Raw genomic sequence first — 23,052 nt, 5'->3', positions numbered from 1 at the left:
CCCCGGAGGCTGCCGGTTGTGGGGAGAAAGCGGGAGCCAAGGGGCTCACCAGGGCCAGGGCAGGGCCCTTCACCCACCTGCAGACATGTCTCCACAGAGTGAGGAGAAGTACCGGTGTGTATCAGACAGCCAGTGCCGGCCCGAGCACTTCCTGGGCGGGGGTGAGTGCAGCCCCTTCCCCACCCCTTCACACTTCCAGAGGGTTAAGCAGGAGCCTGGAGGGCAGCCGTCCCCCATGAGGGACCCTCATCCCAGGTGAGGGAGTGGGAATCAGCCTCTGCTGGGTAATTCAGCAGGCATTTCTATAGATCCACCCTGTGCCAGACCCAACAGGCCGCACAGGTGGCCTAGCTCCTGCCGCCAGCAAGGGCTGTCAGCAAGGTGAAAAGGACCGTGGGAGCCCTGGGGAGGGAGCAGATTTGGCAGAACAGAGGGGCTTTAAAAAGGATGGGGAACTTGGAAGAGAGTGGCAAAGAGGCAGGCAGTCACCCACAGCATTGCGGCTCTGTCCTTCCAGGGATCCTCACTGGCCACTGCGTGAACCACAGCTCCGGGCTCCGGACCTGTGAGATCCAGGGCTGGTGCCCCACCGAGGTGGACACGGTAGAAATGTAAGGACCGGAGCAGAGGGGAGGGGAGAGGACAAAGCCCTAGCTCCCGTTTGCCAAGGTGGAGAGCTCTGCATCTCTGAGCTTGCCGGGGGTCTCATGGGCTCCCCCAGTGGGGTGCATTCCTGGGGTGGGGCAGCAGTCTCAGGATATCATCGACCCCAGCCAGTCTCACTCGCCACCCTCCTCTCCTTCTCATGCCCAGACCCAGAGAGGCCCTTCCCAGTGCCAGCTCACAGAGGGCCCACACCTGTGAGATGCAGAGGCCGTGACCATGTGTCTGGGAGGCTTCCATCAGGAAAGGTGGCCCTGGGAGTGAAAACTCCCTCTCTTTCCCCCTCTTCTTCCTGCGAAGCTAAGGGCTCCTGTTCTCACCACAGGCCTGTCATGATGGAAGCTGAGAACTTCACTATTTTCATCAAGAACAGCATCCGCTTCCCCCTCTTCAACTTTGAGAAGTGAGTCTTGCCCCCCACTAAAGCCAAGATGCACCCCATCCCTACCCCACCACCACTTTTCTCAGAAGAGTGGGCAGATGCCCCATTTACCATGGCTCTCCCCGCTTTCTCTTCAGCCTCCCTGGGGCTCCTATCCCCAGTCTCCCAGTTGACCTTGACACCCAGGTATCAGGTGCACCCTGGGGCCATCTTCTCTGCCAGCCTCCCTGCCTTGGGGCTCAGAACCCAAATGGGAGTTTTGCTTGGGTCAGGGGAGGGGCGATTTAAACCTGGCTCTGGGAACAGGGATAGCTCCAGAGATTGGGGACCCCAGGGACACATCCCATTTTGTTTCCCCCACATCAAGCTCATGTGTGGGTATCCCTGTTCTCTTGGTCAGTTCAGCCCCTCTTCATTGACTCATTCATTGGCTAACCACTGGGTGTACCTGGGCTATGTGCAAAACAAAGTTCCAGGGACTATGGATAGATAAAAAGTAATCCGGTGTGACTCCAGCTTTCTGGGAGCCTCCAGCCTGGGAGATGTGGAGATGGGACATGACACACATAACCCTAATACGAGATGGAGGGTGATGGGGGGGTTACAAGAAATATGCAGGGAAAGAAGTGAGGGAGATGGCGAGTGTCCAAGAGATTAGGTCTTGGGTCCTCCTGCCTGGGCGTGGAAGGACACCGAGGCTCCGGAAGGCTAGGGAGACATTTGTGCCTGGCTGGCTTCTCATTAACCAGGGTTGTCTTGCCTCCCTCCCCTCCTCCTCCCCAGGGGGAACCTCCTTCCCAACCTGACAGCTGCCGACATGAAGACGTGCCGCTTCCACCCCAACAAGGACCCCTTCTGCCCCATCTTGCGAGTGGGGGATGTGGTCAAGTTCGCGGGGCAGGATTTTGCCAAATTGGCCAGCACGGTGAGGACCCAGCCAGTCTTCCATGATCCCGAGAGCCGAGAGCCGGGGAGCTCAGCCCTTCCAGGCCCTTAGCAGGCTGCTGGGAAACTCGGGAAGAGGGAGCCTCCGCGAGGCAGCGCCACCTGGTGGAAGCACCCATCCTCGCCACCCCTGCCCTGAGTAGTCTTGCTTCCCCTACCCCCACCCCAAGCCTCAGTTTCCCATTCGTGTCTTCACTCATCATCTGCAGGGAGAGGCCTTAGGTCTATGAAAAGGCCCATGTGATGGGAAATTGGCTCTCCTGTGTTAGGGTTTTCACCCCACCCAAAGCCCTTCTTTACTGAGCAATGTGAGACAAGTCACTTCATTCTCCCAACCTCAGTCCTTCACCTAGAGAATAGAGAGGAACCATTTGTCCTGCTCCCCCACCCCGGCTGTGGCCTAGGTCAGAGGGCTACAGGAGGGCTCATTTCTGGCTCCTTTCTTCAGGGCGGAGTTCTGGGCATTAAGATTGGCTGGGTGTGTGACTTGGACAAGGCCTGGGATCAGTGCATCCCCAGATACTCCTTCACCCGGCTTGACGGCGTTTCTGAAAGGAGCAGCGTCTCCCCAGGCTACAACTTCAGGTAAATCCCCCAGTCTTTGGGGCTGTCAGGGTAAGGAGGCGAGGTCTGTCCTGAAGAACTTTATCTCAACCAGAGATAAAAGGAAGAAAAGTTCTCACTTTCTTCTCCCATCAGTTCTGGGCTCAAAATCAGAAAGGGCTTTTTAACCACTCAGCCACTCAGTGAGGGATGAGCTGCCTGTGAGCAAATGAGTTCCCCATCATTGCAAGGGATCACGCTGAGGATTCCTGATCCGGGTTTGCAGTTGGATCAGATGGGCACCGTCTCTTGAAATGTTGGGGTTCTGTGATTCTGTCCTCCCATTCTTAGCTCTCACCCTGAAACTGTAACTCCCAAATAGCCCCATTCTCTCTCCTGTGCCTGAATTTTCTAAGGTTTCTCAAGCCCCAAAGTAAGGACAATAACTGGTATCATTTTACACAATGGTAATTTTGTATTTCTGTCCATAACCAGGAGACTGCTGTTTCTAAAAAGGCCCCTGTGAGGCAAAACCGTATTTATCGGGGTCACAAACAACAATAATGGTCATTAGTTCTTCTTCAATGACTTTCCAAACAAGAACTCAAACCAGCCTTTAAATATCATCTAATTTATATGCCCAAGGGCCTTGGGACTGAAGGGATCCTTTGTTTTCTCCATTTTGAAAAAAGAGAAAGAAAGGAACCAGGGGATAAACTATTTGGAACCAGCTGAAAGCCCTTGAGCAAGCCCTTGACCTTCTCCCATCCTATTTCCCCCATCTTTGAAACGGCTATCGTGTCATGATCTTAAGGACCTGTGAGCCGATGTGTGAAACACTTCAGCTCACTGTTGTGTTTTTCCCTTAATTTGGGAAGATCCAGACATTTCTGGCTAGGCCCTGATTAACTACATAACAATCTACACTAAATGGGATAAATAGGCTAAATAGGGGGTCATCAGAAAAAAAAATACATGTAAGAATATGTTTCAATTGTTACTCAGATTTCTTTGTTTTTACATCCCCATTCATTGTGTGATATTTTCCAATATAATGGCATACATAAGCAAAAAAAAAAAAAAAAAAAGAAAAAGCTTGCCCTTTTTTCACCTTTAATTGTAACTTTAAAAAAAATTACACACCCTTTTAAACTTTATATTTAATAGTTTGAAATACATATGTATAGTCTCTGGAAAGAAGAATTTTTAAAAATTGAGAGCACTGTCGTAATCAACTCCAAACTTTAAAAAACCGTAGGAAACAACACATATTTTAAAGCAGGTTAAAAATACTATTTGGCTCACTGGCAGAAATTGGCATGTTTATTCAGTCAGTACATCCCACTGAAATCAATACAAAGGATATTTGTATGGTGCTTAAAATAGTAACATAGTAATAAAATTCTCATGATCCAGAAGGCAAGTTCTCATCTTCATAACTTCCCTCTGGCCAGTGGGAATTCTTCAGTCCTCTAAATAACTCATTTGGCAGGAAAGCTTATTACAAAGAGTAGAACTATTCAGAAGACCGCAGCTACTAGTGTCCTACAGTTTCAGAATGTCTTTCATTTAATAATTGGTTTGGAGTTTTTTTAAATCTCCAATTTATTGTGCTAGGTGTGACACACCCCATTCTAGGCACAGCAGGACATGAGATAGACCTAATCTTAAATAAGCATGAATTGGGGCGACTGGGCAGAGGTCCCTAATCTCTAAGGACCCTGCAGTGTAATTACTGGGGGTGGGGGTGGGGCGGCTAAAGGAGACCACCTGAGAGATGTGGGTCCCTCTTAAGACTCCAGGCTGGCTCCCTCACCAGAGACTTCCAGGCGAGAAGTAGGAAGGGGATGAAACTGCTCAATTTAACCCTTGTGGCTTAAGGGTTCCCAGAAGGCCCAAGGAATAATGTTGATATGGAGGAACCCCTGACACACATGCAAGCAGAGAGCTCTGTCCACATCCCCTCAAAGCCCTCTACCTGGGAGACCCCCACTACCCTCATTCTGCCTTCGGGCTACTGGCACATCCAAGACTTAAGCGAAGAGCCCTTGTGGGGGAGGCTCAAGGGCACCTTTCTGAAGCCTAGGAGAAGAGTAAAGGGTCACGAGCCAAATTCAGCAGAGAACACAGGGAGGTTCCTATGATTCAGTACAGTTTGTACTGCCCTGGAGAATCTCTCAAAGCTCTTTATTACAGTGCTTGCTGTGCTCTGTTGAGCGTGCCTGTGGGCAAAGCATTTTGTGTGCTTTGGTTCATTTGCTCCTCTCCAACTCTGCAAGGTAGGTGCTACTAGCCCCCTGCTTCACATAGGGGAAAGTGGAGGCCCACAGAGCTAAATTAATTCCCAAGCTCACACAGTGAGCAAGCATGGGAGCCTGGATTCATGCATATTTTCTTAGTTGATCTCCATCCCATCCAGGAAGGCTAGGGACATTCTCATTTATTAATCTTCCCAAGACTTCCCGATGTGGTTGATCCTCTCCTCCCTGCTTAAAAATGAAGGCAGGCCAAGTGACTAGCAGATTCTGGAGGCACAGTTCATAGCCTGGCCTTTTGTCTCCCCAACAAATTCCTGTGCCTCTTTCTCTGCAACAGAGGCCAGATTTTTCAGCTTCCAACTGTTGCAGTTTTGCTCTGGAGGGAATGGAATTATTCAGCCAACATTCAGCCTTGTTTTAATCTGCAAATTCAGACATCCAGAGGCAGCTAGAGACTTGCATTTGCATCACTTATTCTGCAGCTCCTTTCCAAGTGCCCCCTTACTTTTTGTAGCTCCTTGTGCACAAAATCAGAGAATTCGAGAATTTATAGCTGTTCAAAACCCCTCAGAGACAGCTAGACTGAAGCCCTCATTTTAGAGATGAGGAAGCAGAACCTCGGAAGTGGGGAGCAACCTGTCCCAGGTCACAGGTGCATCTTAGCATAGCCTAGGAGGTCTTTTGATCCCAACTTCCACATCAGTCTCTCTGTGACCCAGTCCCAGACAAGGGGCAGCTTCATGGGTGGCCCCATCCATCATCAGACAGCTCCAGTTATTGGAAAGGTGACTCATATTGAATCAACTCTTACCCTATGTACCAGGTGCTGTCCATCTAAATTCATCTTTATTTACATGATCTCCTAAATGTTTCTGCTTTCTTCCTACCTGAAATTTGGTGGAAAGATTTTATTTTTACTCCTAGGTTTATTCTGCATGGCTAAAGACTCTAGGGGCTGCTTTAACTTAGTGTTTTATGAAGCTTCTTCCCAAGTGCAGTGAGAGCACAGTTGATGGGTTCATCTGGATTAATGGTAGACAAGGTGCAGCATTTCTAAAAAGAAGACCTGCTGAGAGTTCTCTGGTGGCAGGAGGCAGCACCCTGCAGCCCAGGGGCTCTTCCCCATGGGTTGGGTTCCTGCATCTTGGAGGACCTTTGTTCTCTGGGGTTTTAACCAGAGTGCTATGTTGGAAGGAGGCAATGCCTTCTGAGTGTGTGTGAGTGAATTTAGTTGAGAGTGCATTTGGAAGTGTGTATATGAATGTGTAAGTATATGAGTGTGAGTTGTGAGTGCGTGTTTGTGTGAGTGTGTGTTTGTAAGCATTGAGTATGTGTATATATGAGTGTGTGTATGTAAGCGTGTGAGTGTGTCTGAGTGAATGAGCATAAGAGTACGCATGTAAGTGTACATATGAGTGTGGGTGAGAGAGTTTATGTGAGTGTGACTGTGTGAATATGTGGGTCTGTGTGTCCATGAGTGTGAGTGGGTGTTGTGTAAGTGGGTGTGAGTTTGTGAGTGCCTGTGTGAGTGTATAGGCAGAGATGGTGCAATGGTATTTGAAATACTGTATCAGTCAGGGCCCAGCAGGAAAGGGATGGCACATTCACATTGGGTAATTCAAGAGGCATATAATCAAGGGACCATCGCAAAAGTGTGGGGAGGGTATAAAGAAACTACCAAAGGTAGAGCAATGCTGGGGCCATCCCAGGGTATTCTCGCCACTACCCCAGGGCTGAAGGAGCAAGGGGAGGAAGCAGTTACTGGAACCTGGAGACAGAGCTGTGGTGAGAGGAGCTGTGACCCAGCCAAGCCCCACCAGAAGCCAGAGGCTGGGCAGCCAGCAGGGGCAGCCCCGGGCAGGGGAAGAGAAGAGAAGCAAGCGTGGAGGGCAGCAGGGGGTCAGCATTGATGTCCAGTACAAATTCTAACTTTCCTTTGGGAAATGAAATACATTTTCCATGTATTTATAAATTTTATTATTATTAAAATAATAAATGTCTATGGTAAAAAAATCACACTACCATGAAAAGAATTAACAATTTTTTAAAAATTGTATTGCTCACTCAAGTTAACCATTAATAAGGTGATTTGTGTTTTAGTCTTAATACATTTCTGTAATTTACAGACTTTCTCCAATGAACAGGTATTGCTTTATAATGGAAAATAAGGCCACCTTCTGTAATTTTTGAAGGCCTAACCCTTTTATGCCACTGACGATAGCATCATCGCCTAAGAAAAATACGTGTTTTCATAGACATGACGATTTTGCAAGCAATTTCCTTTTTTTAAAAGACCACTTTATTTCTACAAATAATGTAGTAATACATTCTCAGAGTAATAAATCCAAGCAATACTGTATTCTTCAGAGTAATGACACAGAAACCCACCCACCCCACACCAACCCCACACATTCCTGCTCCCTGGCAGGAGGTTAACATCCTGGATGGTTGGGCGAGTTTCCTTCCAGCCCTTTTCCTGTGCGTTTATATTTATGCAACATAAAATTCTGGGGCTTTGAAGACTTCCAAAAGCCCATCCCTGAACCTCAGATTAAGAGCCCCTGGAGTTGAGTTTGCAAAGCCCTTTCCCTCCAATTGTTGATTTGAGCGTCACAGGAAGGTTTTATGACTTGCCTAAGATTGCACAGCCTCCTAACAGGCGAGTGGGAACTCAGACCCAAGAACTTCATCTACCCCGTTGCTTCTAGCACACCTTCCAACATCACACTGCTTGCAAGAAATAAATAAATAAATAAATAGTAGCCATGGCGATCATTGCCAGAGTGAAAGGAGAGAAGTGAAACCTCCTCGCATTTAGCAACATCTGATTCTCATTTCCCCTCTGAGAGTTCTTTAGGCAGCTTCGCTACGAAAAGGCAAGACAGTTTTGGATTTCCTCTCTTGGTGTCTGGGACACAAAAAAAAAACTTGTTCAGCTGCTAGAGACTCCTCGTGCAGTAGGTGTTTCTAGTGATGGTTTAGTGTTGGAAATGTACCCACAGCAGCTTTCAAGAAGCTCTGAAATTTGGCGCCTGTTCTGCTTCCATGCCGAAACGTGCAGATCAGCAGGATCTTAGGCCAACTGACAGCGGCAGAATCGAAGTGCGTCCTTGGCTTTGATCATTCTTTCCACAATCTGGATTTTTCTCCTTCCAAAAGCCATGTGTTAAAAGCAGCCATTTCCATCATTTCTATAAAAACGCTTGAAGGCCCTCTTCAACTGGGGCTTATGAGCTAGAATTTTCCATGATCCATTGTCTTATTCATCTTCTTTGGGTTACAAAGAAGGCGAGATAAGCCAAACTTGAATTTATATAGACCTTTATAATTTCCATGTCTATTCTATCCTCATAACAACTAATATGGTTGGGTGAAAACATTGGCCAACACTCATTGAGCCTTACCAGTGAGCCAGGGACTTAGCAAATGCTCCGCATGGATTATCTCAATGACCCTCTAAAGAGGGAGTATTTTATAGCTGGGAAACCTGGGGCTCAGGGGTTCATTTACCTGCCCGAGGCCACGCAGATCACCATGCTAGAGCCAGAATTCAAACCCTGATATCCTGGCTACAAAGCCTGTGCTTTTAACCACAAGTGTCCTGGTAAGACGGGAAGGATTATCCCCATTTTACAGATGAGAAACTGAGGCCAACAGATACCTCCCTTGATCATACAGTAGTAACCTGATCCTCAGGTACATCTTTGGCTCCCTATCCATTGAACTTCTCCCACAGTATTAATTACAGATAAATTAATAGTAATACATTAAAGAAAAATCAATGCAAATATGTTTTTAATGTCTGCCTTTGAGGATGATCAGGTTTCCAGATTATCAGTAAATAAACACAGCTTTGGGATATTGCCCCACCCTCAATGCAATGAGTCTGCCAGCAGATATTTCCCAATCGGTGTAAAATCAACTGTAAACGTGTATTTCAGCTGGCAAAACTACTTACCACCAAGCAAAAGCTTTGCTGAAAACACCACCTCCTTCACTTAGAAACCCAAATTCCAGGCCCAAGTTTTCTTTTGCAAGTCAAACCCAGATCCCGCAAGTTTGTTGCTGTTTTTCCTGCTGCTGTAACAGTTACGTGTCCCTGCTTTAGGAAGGAATTTCCGCCACACTCTGGGAGGATGGATCATTTCTAAACAGATGTCTGAGAGCTTCCAAGGGATTTGTACATCGTGATAAAAACCCTTCTCCATTCACCAAGCGTTTATTGACTGCCGATTGCTGCAAATGTCAGCTCAGCGTGGGGAAGCACTTCTCAGAGTTGGAGCTATCCAAAGCCAAAATTGGGCTGCCCCTGCAGGTAGTGAGTTTCCCTTCACCAGAAGAATTCAGGTCGCATCAGGGAAACCCCTTCGGGATATTGAGGGAAGGATGTTGAAATTCCCTTCCAAATTCCAGATTATATCACAGGCTGATACAGAGATGAACAGGACCTGTGTTCAAGGGATTTTTGATCTAGTAGAAATGGTCAGCCTGAACCCAAATAACAAAAATGTTTACGCAAAAAGTATTTTGTGCTGAGGCAAGCTGAGAATAATTAAGTTGAAGCAGGAGTGAAGCCGAGAGGCCCAGGGGTAGATCAGGAGACCTGGGCATTGGCCAGGGGTCAGCCCTCGGCACAGATTCCCAGGGTAATTGAGAGCAAGTCCCATCCCTTCCGTGGGCCTCAATTTCCACCTCTCTAAAATGGCCTGGTTAGACATTATAATTCCGAAGGCTCTTTGAGCTCTAAAAGTCTGAATCAACACATGTGGGTGTCTGGTGAAAGGCTGGGAAATCCAGGCTGCTGAAGCATGCACTATTATTTATAGACCTATTACCTTGGAATGGAGCTTCAGCCTCACCCTGCAGAAGCATATCTGACAAATGATTTATTATGGTAATTGACTCATTCTTCAGCTACTGGGGCTCATGGCATGAAGGAACACACACCTACGTACACAAAACAGCTCAGGCCTCATTATTGTTCGATTTGGTCCTGTTTGGGGGTTGTCCTGGATGGTCACAGAGCAGGTGTCTCAGTAAAGGACCTTTTGGAAAGAAAATTCAGGCAGGGTTTGTAGGAACCTATGGGGAAGTTGAGGCACCCAGGGGCTCACAAAGCGGGAAGGGCTGTTACTGCCCCCAGAGCTGACCACAGGTGGGCGGAAAGGGAACCTGGCTGAGAGCTGGGGTCCCTGACACGAGCAGCTTTTGCAGATAGACGCAGCTCCTGGCAGGACCACGGCCAAGCAGGGAAGCAGCGGGAGGAATAAATACCCCAACAACCTCTCTCCTTCCCACCCTCAAGTCCCCTGTCGGTGCCTCACATTGGGCAAACACCCCAGAAACATAAAAGGATGGGAGCTGGGGGATGAGGCCCATGGAGGGAGCCTGCAGGGAGGGAAGGGTGGAGACTGGATCTAGGCACAAGTGGACAGCAGTCAGCCTAACAGGAAATCATCCCCTTTCCCTCAAATGTCTGGGTGCAGGCGGCCCTTCTAGCTGGGTCCATCAGGGAAGCCTCCCAACCCCAACAGCTCCAGGCCTGCCACTGCCCCTTCGGGGCCCTCCTTCCCCTTCCCGGCCTGATGCAGGCAGGTGTCCGGGTTCTGTTCTTTCCTCAGATTGTTCGGGCGTCTTCGTTGTCACAGCAGGGCTGTGCTTTCCTTAGCTGCTAAGGCCTCCCAGGCAGAAGCTTAATGAGCTCCCTGCCCACCAGGGCTGCAAAATACTCTCCTTCCCAACGCCTCTCTTGGGGCAGCAGCAGTGGGTGAGTAGGGGCTTTGGAATCAAGCACTTGAGTTCAGTTCCCAGCTATGCCCCTTGCTGACCTGGCAGTTGCTTTGCCTCTCCAAGTCTCGGGTTTTCCAGCCTGTGAAATCAGGACAGCACTGCTTGCTGACTGATAGCTGACGTCAATTGGAAACTATGCTTCAGGTGTTGGGCTTAGCCTTTGCATCCAGTAGCTCATGCAATCCTCTCAACAGCCCTATAGTTATTGCTGTTGTGTCCATTTTACAGATGGGGAAATTGATTCAGAGAAGTGACGGCGTTTTCCTAAGTCCAGGGGCAACGCCAGTTCAAGTCGAGGGCTGCCTCATTTCAAAGCCCCGAGCCCGGCAACAATTCTACTGAGCTGTTGTGTTGAGGCCTAAATGAAATAATGGCTATGGAAGCCTCTAGGCCTGGTGCTTAGTAGGAGTAACTGCTCCGCAAATATGTCCCTACCCTTGCCCCATTTCCCCTCCATAGGGGCAGTTTCCCCCCCAATAGCACTTACTTTCCCACCTAGCCAGCTGCCAGATCTAAATGTTTTGTTTGACAGAGAAACAGCCTGTTGTCACCACCTTATACCAGCTCCACCTGCAGAACTGGGAGAATTTAGAGAAACCCAAATCACTAGGAGGAAACCTGGAGGCCAGCATTGCTAAACTCAACTTTTGAGATGTGTTGGATCTCAGAAACTCATTTATTCTCCCAGCAAACATTTACCATCCTCTTTCCTGTTGGTCTGGCTCTGCACTAGGCTTTTGGGCAAACAGAGACAGCAAGATCCAGCTCACAGTCCAAGAGGGAAGATAAATACACAAACTAATAACTAAATCTGCTGTGTTGGGTACAGCAGAAGAGGCCTGGACCTGAGCAGAACCAGCAAAGACAGCCCAGGGGGATTTCACAGCATCAGCTCCACACTGGTAAACCAGATCTCTGGAGAAGAAGAAAACAAAACCATGATTCGTGGCATTTGCCAATTTCCGTAGTGTAAATACTCCACCACAGTCAATTTCAAGCTACAAGTGTGAAGTCACTAAAGCCATTTCCCCTTATCTCTATGCTCCAGCCCACCAGTGCTCTTTCAGCTTCTTCCAAATCATCATGCCTTCTTCTGTGAGAGGGCTTTTTGCAAGGGATATGCAAGTTCCCTCACCCTTGCCTTCTTGCCTTTTGCCTCCCCATCCTTCAAGTCTCAGTTTCAGTGTCACTCGCACACCAAAGCCTTCCTTGGCTCCCCAGCCTAGATGGAATGTCTTTACAAATGTGCTCTTACAGTGGTACTCCTCTACCTCCCAGTCCTTATCTCTGATTTTAGTCATTTACGGGATTATGTGATTGACATTTCTCTCCTTCTCATGAGAGCAGAGCTCGCCAGTGTCTCGGCAGTGCCTGGCACAGTGCCTGGCATGCAGTAGGTGTGCACTAAATCCTTGTTGAACGGTGAAGAAATGAGGGGCCACCTGATCTGGGTCCTAGTGGATGAATAGGAGTTTGCCAGGTGGAGAAGGGGAAGAGGGCATTCCAGGACAGGGAAGCAGCATGGACGAAGGTGAAGTCTATGGAATGTGCTCAGGAAATACAGGAGATTTGTAATGGGTAGTGAGGTATAGTTGGAACTTGAAGTGCAGGGCAGGGCAGGGGCTTCTGAAGACGCGGCAAGGAAGGTGGACTGGGCCGGGGGTGTCAGGGCCTCGATCCCAAGCCAAGGTGTTTGATGTTGCTGTCGTTCTCACCAACCCTATTTCCCAGCTAAGAAAATCGAAGCTGGAGAGGTTAGAATCAGGGCATTTGGGAGAAATCAGGGCCCAGGTGTGGTGTAGCTCAGCCCTTCCCCTTTTCAGATGGGATGCTGCCTCCGAGACCACGTGGCTCTCCAAGGACAGAAACTGTGCCTCCTGTCTGCTCCCGGCTAAGGATGCTGAGTACTGACCCCACTGGGCAAGTGCAACAGTGTCCCCAACTGGAGACCTGAAAGAAAGAACTCAGGATCTAACAGAAATCAGTCAGCAGATACAGTCTAGAATGCTTGTTAAAAGTGTGGGCTCGGGAGCCAGACTGCCCAGGTTTGCATCCCAGCTTCACCCTCTGACAGTTGATTCTGTGACCTTGGACAAGTTGTTTAACCTCTCTTATCCTGATTCCTCATCTGTCAAATGGAAAGAGCAGCGTTACTGAACTGCACGGGGTTGTCGTGAGGATTAAATGAGTTAATACATGTAAATAACTTAGCATAGTGCCCAGTGCATAGTAAGCACTCAGTAAAGGTTGGCTGTTATTGTTCCTAATATTATTTCCCCAACAAGCAGGAGAGTGTAATGGCTTAGCGCATGTGGCCTGGAGATCATTAATCCCAACCTCCTAGACATTTGAGCTTTGGCAAATTAGCAAGTCTCAGTTTCCCCATCTGTGAAATGGGAAAGTTGAGACCTGCCTCACAGATTGTCCTGGGTATTAAATGAGACCAGCATCAATCTTGGCCTGCAGCACATACTGGGTAAATGGAGATCTTATGCCTGCATTTTATCCTGGATTTAGGATAAGAAAGAAAAGGGACGTGTTTAAAGCACTTCATATATGGGGGTGCTATCTCATGTTATCCTACCCACAGCTCTCTTTACTCCCATGTTCCAGCTGAAGTAAAAAGCTCAGAGAAGTTGAGTGACTTGCCCAAGATCAAAAAGCTAGTTATTGACAGCCCTAGGAACCAAACTCAGTTCTCCTAGAACTTTCTTATAGGGCTTACTCCTAGGAATGTGGCATCATGGGAATTGGCCTTCTCTGTCCAATCCTGAATGATTCCTTAGTTTTAACCCATTATATTCCCTTTGCAAAGCACATCTCTTCTCTGAGTCTCCGTTTTCTCAGCTATAAAATTATGGGGGGCTGTAACAGGTGAGTCAGCATTGTTAACTGATGTAACAAACAACCTCCACGTCTCACAAAGCTTTATTTCTTGCTTGTGGCACAGTCCACTGTGGCTCGGGGGGTAGGGCTGCTCCATGCCATCATCTGGGGATCCAGGCTCCTCCGTCTATTGGCTCAGTTTCCCTCGGGCCTCCCAGTTCTCCCCTGGCACCTCTGCAGGTGGCCGTCAGGTGAGGAAAGAGCCAGCATGAAGTAACGACACTGCTCTTACATACCTCAATGCAGAGGTAACAAACCTACTTCCATTTACATGCCATTGGAAGGATGCAAGGGGGTTGGGAAACGTGTGCCAGGAAAGAAGATAAGCCAGACCTTGGTGACCACTGAGTCACTCTCTGCCCCCGAGTCAGGTCAGGTCCTTTGGTCAACACCAGCCAACCTGGAGTTCTGAGCTGGTGACTGGCTTCTCCTGTCTGCAGCCTGAGTCCTCCCTCCCTGATTCTGTTCCTCCTCCCTCCTGCCCGGGAAGAGAACCAGTCCCTGCCAAGCCTCCTCTGAGGGTGGGTGGCTGGTGAGATAATGATCTTACCAGGCTTATTGCCTCTTGGAAGGCAGGTGCTGGAGAAAAACCAAGTCCGCTTTGATTTTTCTCCCTGTTCCTTTCACATTCCTTCCTGGGATAAATTTAGCCAGCCCTCGCTCTGAACGGCAGTGCCCAGGATGCCGACTTTTTGTTCTTCCAGTTGATGGCAGAGCATTTTTCATGGCTACAGCCTTGAGCTGAGAAGACAGACTTGAGGATTCCAGTCCCAGCCTCTGCCCTGCCCCAAATATCAGTGCCCCACCACCCCCATCCACAACCCCAGCCCCCATGGGCATCAGTTGCCACATCTCTAAGACAAGGGCTGGAAACTCTCCAATGGCTGAAACAGAGCACAGGACATAGAAGGCCTTTGACATCTTGCACAGAAAGGGCAGCCTGGGTCCTTAACAGCTCAGAGACAGAACAGTTCAGGCGTGAAGAGCACGGACTCAGGAATCAGCCATGTGGATCTGAATCCTGGCTCCAACTGGTTTACTTTCTCCGTCAGTTTCCACATCTATAAAATGGGTTGACAGCAGTGCCTTCTTCAGGAGACTGACTGAGATGTTTGTATCAAGGAACCTGCACATATCTCTAGTGTTCATTAAATGGCGGGGGTGGAAATGGGGCTGGTGCATCCTTACCCCTCTTGCCAACCTGAAAGCCACGGTGGGGACTTCCTGAGGCCTTTTGCCCATTCTGGAAATTTCTCTTCTGGACTTCTTAAAAATCTCCTGAGTGGCTTCTTCGGAGAATTAGGTTCTCGGCCCTCATCGTCTTTATACAAATGATGTCCTTTCCGGCATGTATCCCTACTGCTGCCGCAAATTGAACTCATTCCATTTTGCTTTGGTTTTTGGGAACTCTGCTGTCCTCACCCAGGCATTCACTTAGCATATTTTTAAAGATGGTTTAGCCCCTCCCTCTTTCCCTGTCCCCCAAGCCTTTTCTTCTTCAGGGTAAGTAGTTGGGGCCTCTCTCATTCTTCACTCTCGCTCTCACCCTCCTGGGAAGACCCTCCTGCCTCTGCTACATCACCCTTCAGTTGCAAAACCCACAGGGAAACACCTTCCCTCTTTGGGCTCTCCAGGAACCCTTCTCTCCCCTAACAGTTTTAGCCATACTCAGGCAACAGAGGCGTCACTCAGACCAGATGCATCGCACGGGCTCTGGCTGTACCCAGCCACAGGCAGAGGCAGAAAGGCTGCTGCAAGTGCTTCTGCACTCTGTCCTGTCCCAGATAAACCTCTCCGGGTCTGAGCTCCGTCCTCTGTGAAATAGGGATGGTAAGAGTTGGGGCCTGAGAGAAAACACATTGGAGGAAACATACAGGATAAAGGGAACCACCGAGGCTAGTGAAGCAGCCCTGGGCTGGCAACACGGAGAAGTAGCTACCACCTGGGAAGCACTCCTGGGAACCCAGAGAAAGCCAAGGGTCTTCCTGTAGCCTGTGGCCTTCAGTAGGTGAATTTGGCCTCTGCCCAGCAGAGAGGGAGCCGGGATCCCCAACACCCTCTCCTTCCTGTCCTCCTGCCCTCTGATCTCCTGACGGTGCCTCCTGTCAGCTGAACCCACCTGGAAACAGAGGACAAGAGAGCTTGGTTGAAGTGGACCCTGCTGTCCAGTCTTCCAGGGCCCAGAGCCGGGCAGAGAAGGGCAGAGCGTGGATGTGGAGGGGACAACAGAATCAGGAGAGCGCCCACCTCGAAGGGTGGTCTCAGTGAACATTTGGCTGTTCTGACTAACAGCTGGGTGGGGGCATATGAGCACCCCCATTAGACAGACTTGGAAATTGGAACCCTGAGCGCCACACCCTTAGCAAGCAGAGGAGCCAGAATTTAAACTGCTTTCTCCAGTTCTCACGGCCATAGGGCAGTCAGCAGACAGTGGGCAGCCGTGTATGATTGCAGGTGACGTGCCCCCACCACAGGACATCTCCCTTGTGTGCCCGTGGCCCCTCCACTGTTGATTCACCAAGACTGAGCATCCCCTTCTCCCTACTGTACATTTTCAAATGTGAATCTCCCCAGAAGGGGTAGCACGTCAACCACTGGACACTCCCAGTGGATGTTTCCCAAACCTCTCCTTCTGCTGGGAAAGGCTTGGGACAGGCCTTGGGAATCTGTGGGGACTGGAAACACTGAATAATAGTGACATCAACCATATACAGCCATGGAGCTTGCTGAGCCCTCTAACACCCAGCGTTTTGTTGGTCTTCACTGTTTTCCTGAGATACAGACATCAGGAGCCCGTGATACAGCTGCAAAGAGATTTCACTTTGCTAATGTTCGAGTTTTGCCTTTGATGGGTAGGACCACACAGAGGGAAAGTGCACTGGCTTAAAAGCCAAAGACTCAAATGGTTTGAATCCTGGGTCCAGTACTTCCTGTGAAACTATGAGGAAGGCCCTTCACCACAAGCATCTTCAAATGAGGTGGTATGGACACCCACCTTGCTACATTGGGATGAGAATTAAATGTGTGATGATTCTTATAAACTCCCCCAGCACAGTGCCTGGCATCCAGCAGGCAAGGCAGGGAAGGGATTGGGGAAAAGCCCTTGGACATGGAGAAATCTGGCCGGGAGTCTCAGCACATTGGGTAATTCAGAGAAGTTCACTTAATCCCCCTCGGAGCCTCATTTGAAAAATAAAGTTGTTGGATCCCAGTCCCACAGGTTTATTGCGAGGGTGAAATGAAATGAGGTGTCTGCAAACTCTTTTTAAAACTGTTCTAGAGATGTAAGTATATTTCTTCAGCAATAGTAACGGCCAACATTGGTGAACGTTTGCTGAGTGCTTAGCGTTCCGGATCCTGTTCTAAACACCCGACATGTGAGTGGTTTCATTCCGTTCTCCTGGCAACCCTGGGAAGCAGGATATTTGTCTCATTCCTGCTCACAGAGGAGGAGATCGATTCTCAGAGAGGTTAAGTAACTGGCCCCAGATTGCGCAACTGGTAAGTGGCAGAGCCTGGATTTGAACTCAGGGAGACCACCGGCAGTGAGCCAGGCCCTGAGGGACCCAGACAAATGGTATTTAGAGTCCAACAGTTGCTCAAACTTTCATATACCTCAGAATCGTTTAGGGAGGTTAATTAAAAGGCAGATTCCCAGACTCCATCTACAGAGATGCTGATTCCAGAGTTCCAGAAGGGGCCTGGGAATCTGCCTTTTTAACAAGCCCTGAAGGTCATTTCCCCAAGGTCATGGAGGACAGTGGCAGGTGTATCATGAAACCATGGCTAAGGGGAGATCTGTGGGTGGGGGCCATAGGGTTCCAGAAAACCTTAAAGGTTCAGGCAGGACAGACAGAAGCCCCCAGCAGGCCCATCTTCACCTCTGGCCTCCAGGTTTGCCAAGTACTACAAGATGGAGAACGGCAGCGAGTACCGCACCCTCCTGAAGGCTTTCGGCATCCGCTTCGACGTGCTGGTGCATGGAAACGTGAGTCCTTGGGCCAGGTACATGGGTGGACAGGGGAGGCGACCCAGAACTGCTCTTGGGCCCCAAAGGGGTTTCACTGGGGGGCAGGGCTCTGCCACTGACCAGCTCTGAGACCCTCAGCTGGTGACACGACCCATCCGCTCATCCGTACCATGGAGTGGGACCTGCTGATCCATCAAGAGCCCCTGTGGCTGGGAGCCCAAGGTCAGTCCCAGGTCCACCCCCACTCTCTTGGACCCACTGTCCACTGCCTTGGTCTTTGTGTACGCAGGCTGGCAAGTTCAACATCATCCCCACCATCATCAGCTCCGTGGCAGCCTTCACCTCCGTGGGAGTGGTGAGTTCAGCTCCTCCAGGCTCTGGCTGGAAGCCGGTCAGGTTGGGGCCCAGAATTCAGCTCTGGAGTCCAGACTGGCTCAGGTGGACCTGGGAGTGACCCTACTTCTGCCTGGAATGTAAAACCCAACCTCCAGTCAGGTGCTTCAGCCCCCTCCACCACTACCCTTGCTTGAACTCCTCCAATCACGGGGAGCTCATTACCTAAAGAAGCAACTCTTCATTTTCAGGAGGCTCCACCTGTTACTGAGTTACTGTTTCTCACCTTGAAGGTTGGGGAGGAGACTCTAGGGTTTCCATAGACCTGAGAAGCTTTGATGAGGAACACAGCCCGACTGGCAGGGCAGGGACAGGGACTTAGGCCTTCTCCCCAGGGACTTCTACTTCTCCGTCCCTCTGCTTCTCCTCCCACACCCTCTTTCCACATCAGGGTCTGGGGTCACTCCCAGGATAGGGGGAGGCACATCATGAAGACACTCTGCCAAGTCCCTGGATATATTTTCTAGGCTTGAATGTCAGTCAGGGTACCTCTGGAAGACTCGCTCCCACCTGTTGCTCTACCCGAGGGCAGTCCTGCCTGCTGCCTGGGTGGCTCAGGGGCCACCTGAGCCCATCACTTCCCTACCCCCCTGCTCCCACCCATCCCAGGCAGCCCTCAGAGCCCTCCCTGCCTCTCCTCCTCCTCTAGGGGACTGTCCTCTGTGACATCATCCTGCTCAACTTCCTCAAGGGGGCCGACCAGTACAAAGCCAGGAAGTTTGAGGAGGTGAGCAGGGGGCCCGCGAGAGGCAGCGGGGGCAGGGAGGGAGGGGCGCTGGACCCCAGGGCTCTCCACGGCTCGCCTTTCGGGGTCTTCCGCAGCAGAGCTCATTGGGTCTCAATGCATATTTGAGCCCCAGACAAGAGGGGGTTTGGCCAAGAGTGGATTCTACAGAGAATCTCGGGGGCCTATGGCTCACTGTTGTCAACCTCCCCACCTGCTCCTTGTCCCCTCTCCGTTTCTGGAGCAGGACAGATCCTGCTGTAGGGAGCTCAGGTTTCTGTTTCCCCTTAAGATGCGGGCTGAGTCTGTCAAATGGGGCCCATAGGACTTTGCCCATCGTTTGAGGACAATAATGCCAACCCTTTCTGCCTGCAGGTGGATGGGACCACACTGAAGGTTGCTGCCTCAGCCAACCCCATGTACCCCGGTGACCAGACCACGGAGGAGAAGCAGTCCACAGACTCAGGGGCCTACTCCATCAGCCACTAGGGGCTCTTCTCAGGGCCCCAAGCTTACCCTTGGGCTCCAGGACTCCCCACAGGGAACCCAGCCTGGGCAAGGGGAGTGGGGAGGGGAGGGCTCTCATTTCCACAGTCAGGACCCAGGTGGCCAGTTCCGAGTGCTCCGGCAGAGGGTCGTGCCCCCTGCTGAGACCTCACCTCACTTCCACCCCTTGCCTCACTCTGTTCCCAGGACCCCTGGCCACTGACACCTGAATCATCCCCCTCCCAAAGAGCTGAGATCCTAACAGTAAGGAGGAGTGGCCACAAAGCCCGGCCAGATGACAGGCACTCTCAGACCCATCACCTCACATAATCCTTCAAGCCATCCTACAAGGGAGGCGTCAGTCTCCCTGTTTTGAAGATAAACTGAGGCTCAGGGAGTCTGAGCAATTAGTTCAGCTCCCCAGGAGCTTAGGCCCCATTTGAGGGGGACCAGTTAGCCAGTGGTGTGGGGTCTCATCTCTGTCTTGAAGGGCCCCAAATTCAGAAGGAAACAATGCATGGCTGTCAGTGATTTTTCCTTCTCTCACCCCACAGCTCTGGCCCCAAACCAGGGAAACAACCATTCGTTTGCTCCCTCTGGGACCCCCACACAAACATATATCTGGCCCCTCCCACTCTGGAAGTCAGATCAGGCCATCCCCAGGGTGGGAGGTGACTTTGGGACCTGGGGCCGTGTCCTAGGCCAGCAGGCCTCATTTAAAATATTGGTGAAAAGGCTCCAGCTCATTCCCTGTTTTCGGGGGGAGTTGCTGCTCACCCAAGCCTCCCCCCACAGGGCCCTAAAAGACTTCGGGGTTCCAGTACTAGACGCTAAAGAGGCCTTAGAAACCATCTGTCTAACCCTCTTGGTTACAGAGGAGCATTCTAAGGCCAAAGGGGAGAAATGACTTGTCCAGTGTCACAGGCTGCACGAAAGAGAACCCAGGCGTCCTCCCTCTCTGGGAAGGGGACACGAAAGGGAACCTGGAGCAGCTGTGGGGAGGGCATCAAGTCCACCCCCTGCCTCCATTTGCCCAGACGTCCCCCTTTCCCTTTCTGGGTTCTCCTGCATTGAGAGGCCCAGAAAACCCACCAGGACCAAACGCAGGAGCAGATGCAGGTTCTGGGAAGCCCGAAGCACATAGACTTTGGGGCTTTCTTTTAAAAATAATATGTAAGTAGATAATAGAAGGGGCATGGGGAAGTAAGTGGCCCTGATGTTGAAGTTTAAGTTTCCTTAACCTCGTGGCAAATCCACCTCTGGAAAAGGTGGAGTGTGGGCTGATCGTGCGGTCTTAGCAGGAGCAGAGCTGGGCAGGAGATGGAGGGCTGGCCCCTCAGCAGAAGGGGCAGGGAAATGGGTGGGAGGATCCTTGGGAGGAGTTATAGAGAATCAAATAGTGGGCACGTACAAAGACTTCACCCCAGTGATCCCCCACCCAGGGGTAGAAGGGGTGAGACTCCCCCACAAAAAGACCCATTGCCCATCTCTGTCTCTCTACCTCCACTCCCAGCCCCATCCTCAGAATAGTGGGATAACATCTCCCAGGGGCCAGCCCGGGTAATCGGCCAGTGTCCGGAGATCTGACCAGACTTTCCTTTCCCAGCTGAGACTTCAGTGAAGGCAGCAGCAGGTTCCCCAACGTCCCATGGGGCTTCCTTGGTGAATTTAGACTTCAGGAGGCAGAGCCAAGGCTGGGTCACTGGGTGCTCTCTAATGAGGAGACAGATGGAGGCAGCTGTCCTGGAGGGACCCTCTCCCCAGCCCCTCCATTTCCTGCACACTGGGGTGGACCTCCTGGGGTGCAGAAATGCTCCCGAGCCTGCCAGCAAGTGTGTGCACTCTCGTGTGTGAGCCCTGACGTTGTCCTCCCCGTATCTGAACTAATTCCCGCTTCTGTGTGCTAAACTTAGGGTTAATGTTAGTGGTGATAACGGTAACTAACTCGTCTTTGTTGCATCGTGATTTACTCAGCACAACCACCAACATAATCACACCCACCCTGGAGAGGTTGCTATTGTTTGTTATTAATCCTGGTTTCATAGCAAAAGAAATTTATAGTACGTGGAAATTAGAACTGGACTCCTGGTTTTTCCTAACACCACATTGCTTCTTTAATTACTGAACATAAAAACTAACATTTGCTGATTACTTGCCACTGCCAAGCAATGGGCTAAATGCTTTGTCTGCTTCAATCTTCATTTTACAGAAGAAGAAACAGGGGTTTGGTAAGGTTAAGAAACTTATGTGGTAGAACTGGGACTTGAGCCCAGAGTCTGGGGTCTTGACCTCTGTGCTATATCTGTCTGGGAAAAATTAGGAAATTTTTCCTCTTTTTATATATGTATCCGTTAAGAAAAAACAGGCTTTGCTGTAGTAACAAGTGAACTACAAATTCTCAAGGTTTACTACAGCAAAGCAGGTGGCACAGCCCCCTCCAAGTATTAGCTATGCCATCTGAGGCACACAGACCTCCAGATCACTGGTCAGGGAAAGTGAAAACTAGAGGAGTTTGGGGAATAATCTAAAAGTCAAGCCGGGAAGCAGCTCACATGACTTGCAACCACATGCCATTGTAAGAACTCAGTAGTGTGGTGCAGAGCCCAACTTTACTGCAAGGGATACTGGGAAATGTAGTCTTCCTGGGTCCCCTGGAAGGGAAAATGGTGCACATGGCACTGTCTGCTTCATTGTCTCCTTTTTAATGGCTTCTCTTCTCCCCTCGCTCCCACTAACTGTTCCACACACCCTTCCCTTCAGTGTTTTTTCTCACAAAACCTTGCTCTCAACAAGCTGCCAACCAATCTCCTAGGAGTGTTAATAGATAACATTCTCAGGAGTTTCTTCTCACAAGAGTATTTGCTTTTTAACCAGGTTCTATTTAAGACTGGAAAGCCAAAGGAATTAACATATAATGGTTGAATTCTAGGCCCGGTAACAGTGGTGGATACTTGAAGGACAGTCATCTACCCTTATTTACCCTAGTCTGCCTCAAGCAAGCTCCAGCCTAGAGGCATTTGAGTCCTCCACCTGTCTCTTCCCAACTGCACCCCTGACCTTGGCTGGCAGGTAGTTAGGCTACTGGGCTTGGCTAGAGCCTGTTCCCCATCACAGAGAGAAGTGAAGGTGATAAAAGGGGACTCATTCTCCAGCCATTGCTCTAAAATACCAATCCCAGAGCTGCCTATCCCTTCCCATCCCCAACATCCATAGCATCAAAGAATTGGCTCACTGCCATGCTAATCAACTAGTGTAGGGTCCCATTTGCGGACCTGACTCCCCAGTGGCTCTTTTTGCACTTTTGTGGGGGGAAATGACTGCCTGACCTGCTGTGTTTAGGAGCTGCCTAAACCCAATCTCCGTCTGAGACAGATGGACAGATACTTCTACTGGGGACAAGCCTTTTCCTCTAGAGACAGTCAGGGCCCCAGCGTTGGGGAGGTCCAGTGCAATGCTGGAGCACGTTCTCCTGTTGTCAGAGGCTTGTCTGGGTTCCAGGGATCCATCCCTGCTGTCTCTTCACCACCCGCTTCTCCTGGGGTTCTATGAGCATAGCCTGTTTCCTCAACTCCAGCACTTGGGAAACAATGCACATCTGGGCAAACTTCTTTTTGTTCCTGAAGCTCCACAGTCCAGGAGATGCCTGTCCAGTTACACACACCTATACTTAAAAACTGACCTTTACGCAGCTATACTCAGAAACACTCTGACAGACACCCACGCGTGCACACACACACACACAGGCCAAAGACTCAGAGGTACATACTTATGCACACGTGTGTGCATGCAGATTCAGGCATGCAACACAAGGGTGTGAAGCCACAGACATGCACATTCACAAAAACACTCTGACAGACACACACGCATGCACACACACACACACAGGCCAAAGACTCAGAGGTATATACTTATGCACATGTGTGTGCATGCAGATTCAGGCATGCAACACAAGGGTGTGAAGCCACAGGCATGCACATTCACAAGTGTACATAGCTCTACAGGTATATTTGTA

General features: G+C 50.1%; 1 protein-coding gene across 1 annotated transcript in view; it reads left to right on the top strand.

Annotated features, from left to right (window-relative positions):
• The window catches only part of P2RX3 (purinergic receptor P2X 3), a 28,186-nt gene extending 8,689 nt beyond the window's left edge, over nt 1-19,497 (top strand). The window contains exons 5-13 of the mRNA XM_037839095.1: nt 98-161; nt 518-611; nt 989-1,066; nt 1,829-1,970; nt 2,439-2,575; nt 17,362-17,455; nt 17,727-17,792; nt 18,480-18,557; nt 18,930-19,497. Coding sequence (XP_037695023.1) covers nt 98-161; nt 518-611; nt 989-1,066; nt 1,829-1,970; nt 2,439-2,575; nt 17,362-17,455; nt 17,727-17,792; nt 18,480-18,557; nt 18,930-19,043 — 867 coding nt within the window. The 3' untranslated portion in view covers nt 19,044-19,497. The remainder of the gene's footprint in view (nt 1-97; nt 162-517; nt 612-988; nt 1,067-1,828; nt 1,971-2,438; nt 2,576-17,361; nt 17,456-17,726; nt 17,793-18,479; nt 18,558-18,929) is intronic.
• Nucleotides 19,498-23,052: the final 3,555 nt, after the last annotated feature.

Source organism: Choloepus didactylus, chromosome 6 (genome assembly GCF_015220235.1).
Source record: "Choloepus didactylus isolate mChoDid1 chromosome 6, mChoDid1.pri, whole genome shotgun sequence".
Classification (NCBI taxonomy): Eukaryota; Metazoa; Chordata; class Mammalia; order Pilosa; family Megalonychidae; genus Choloepus; species Choloepus didactylus.
Note: the sequence above shows the minus strand (reverse complement) of the source record. Positions and strands in the feature narration are given on the sequence as shown.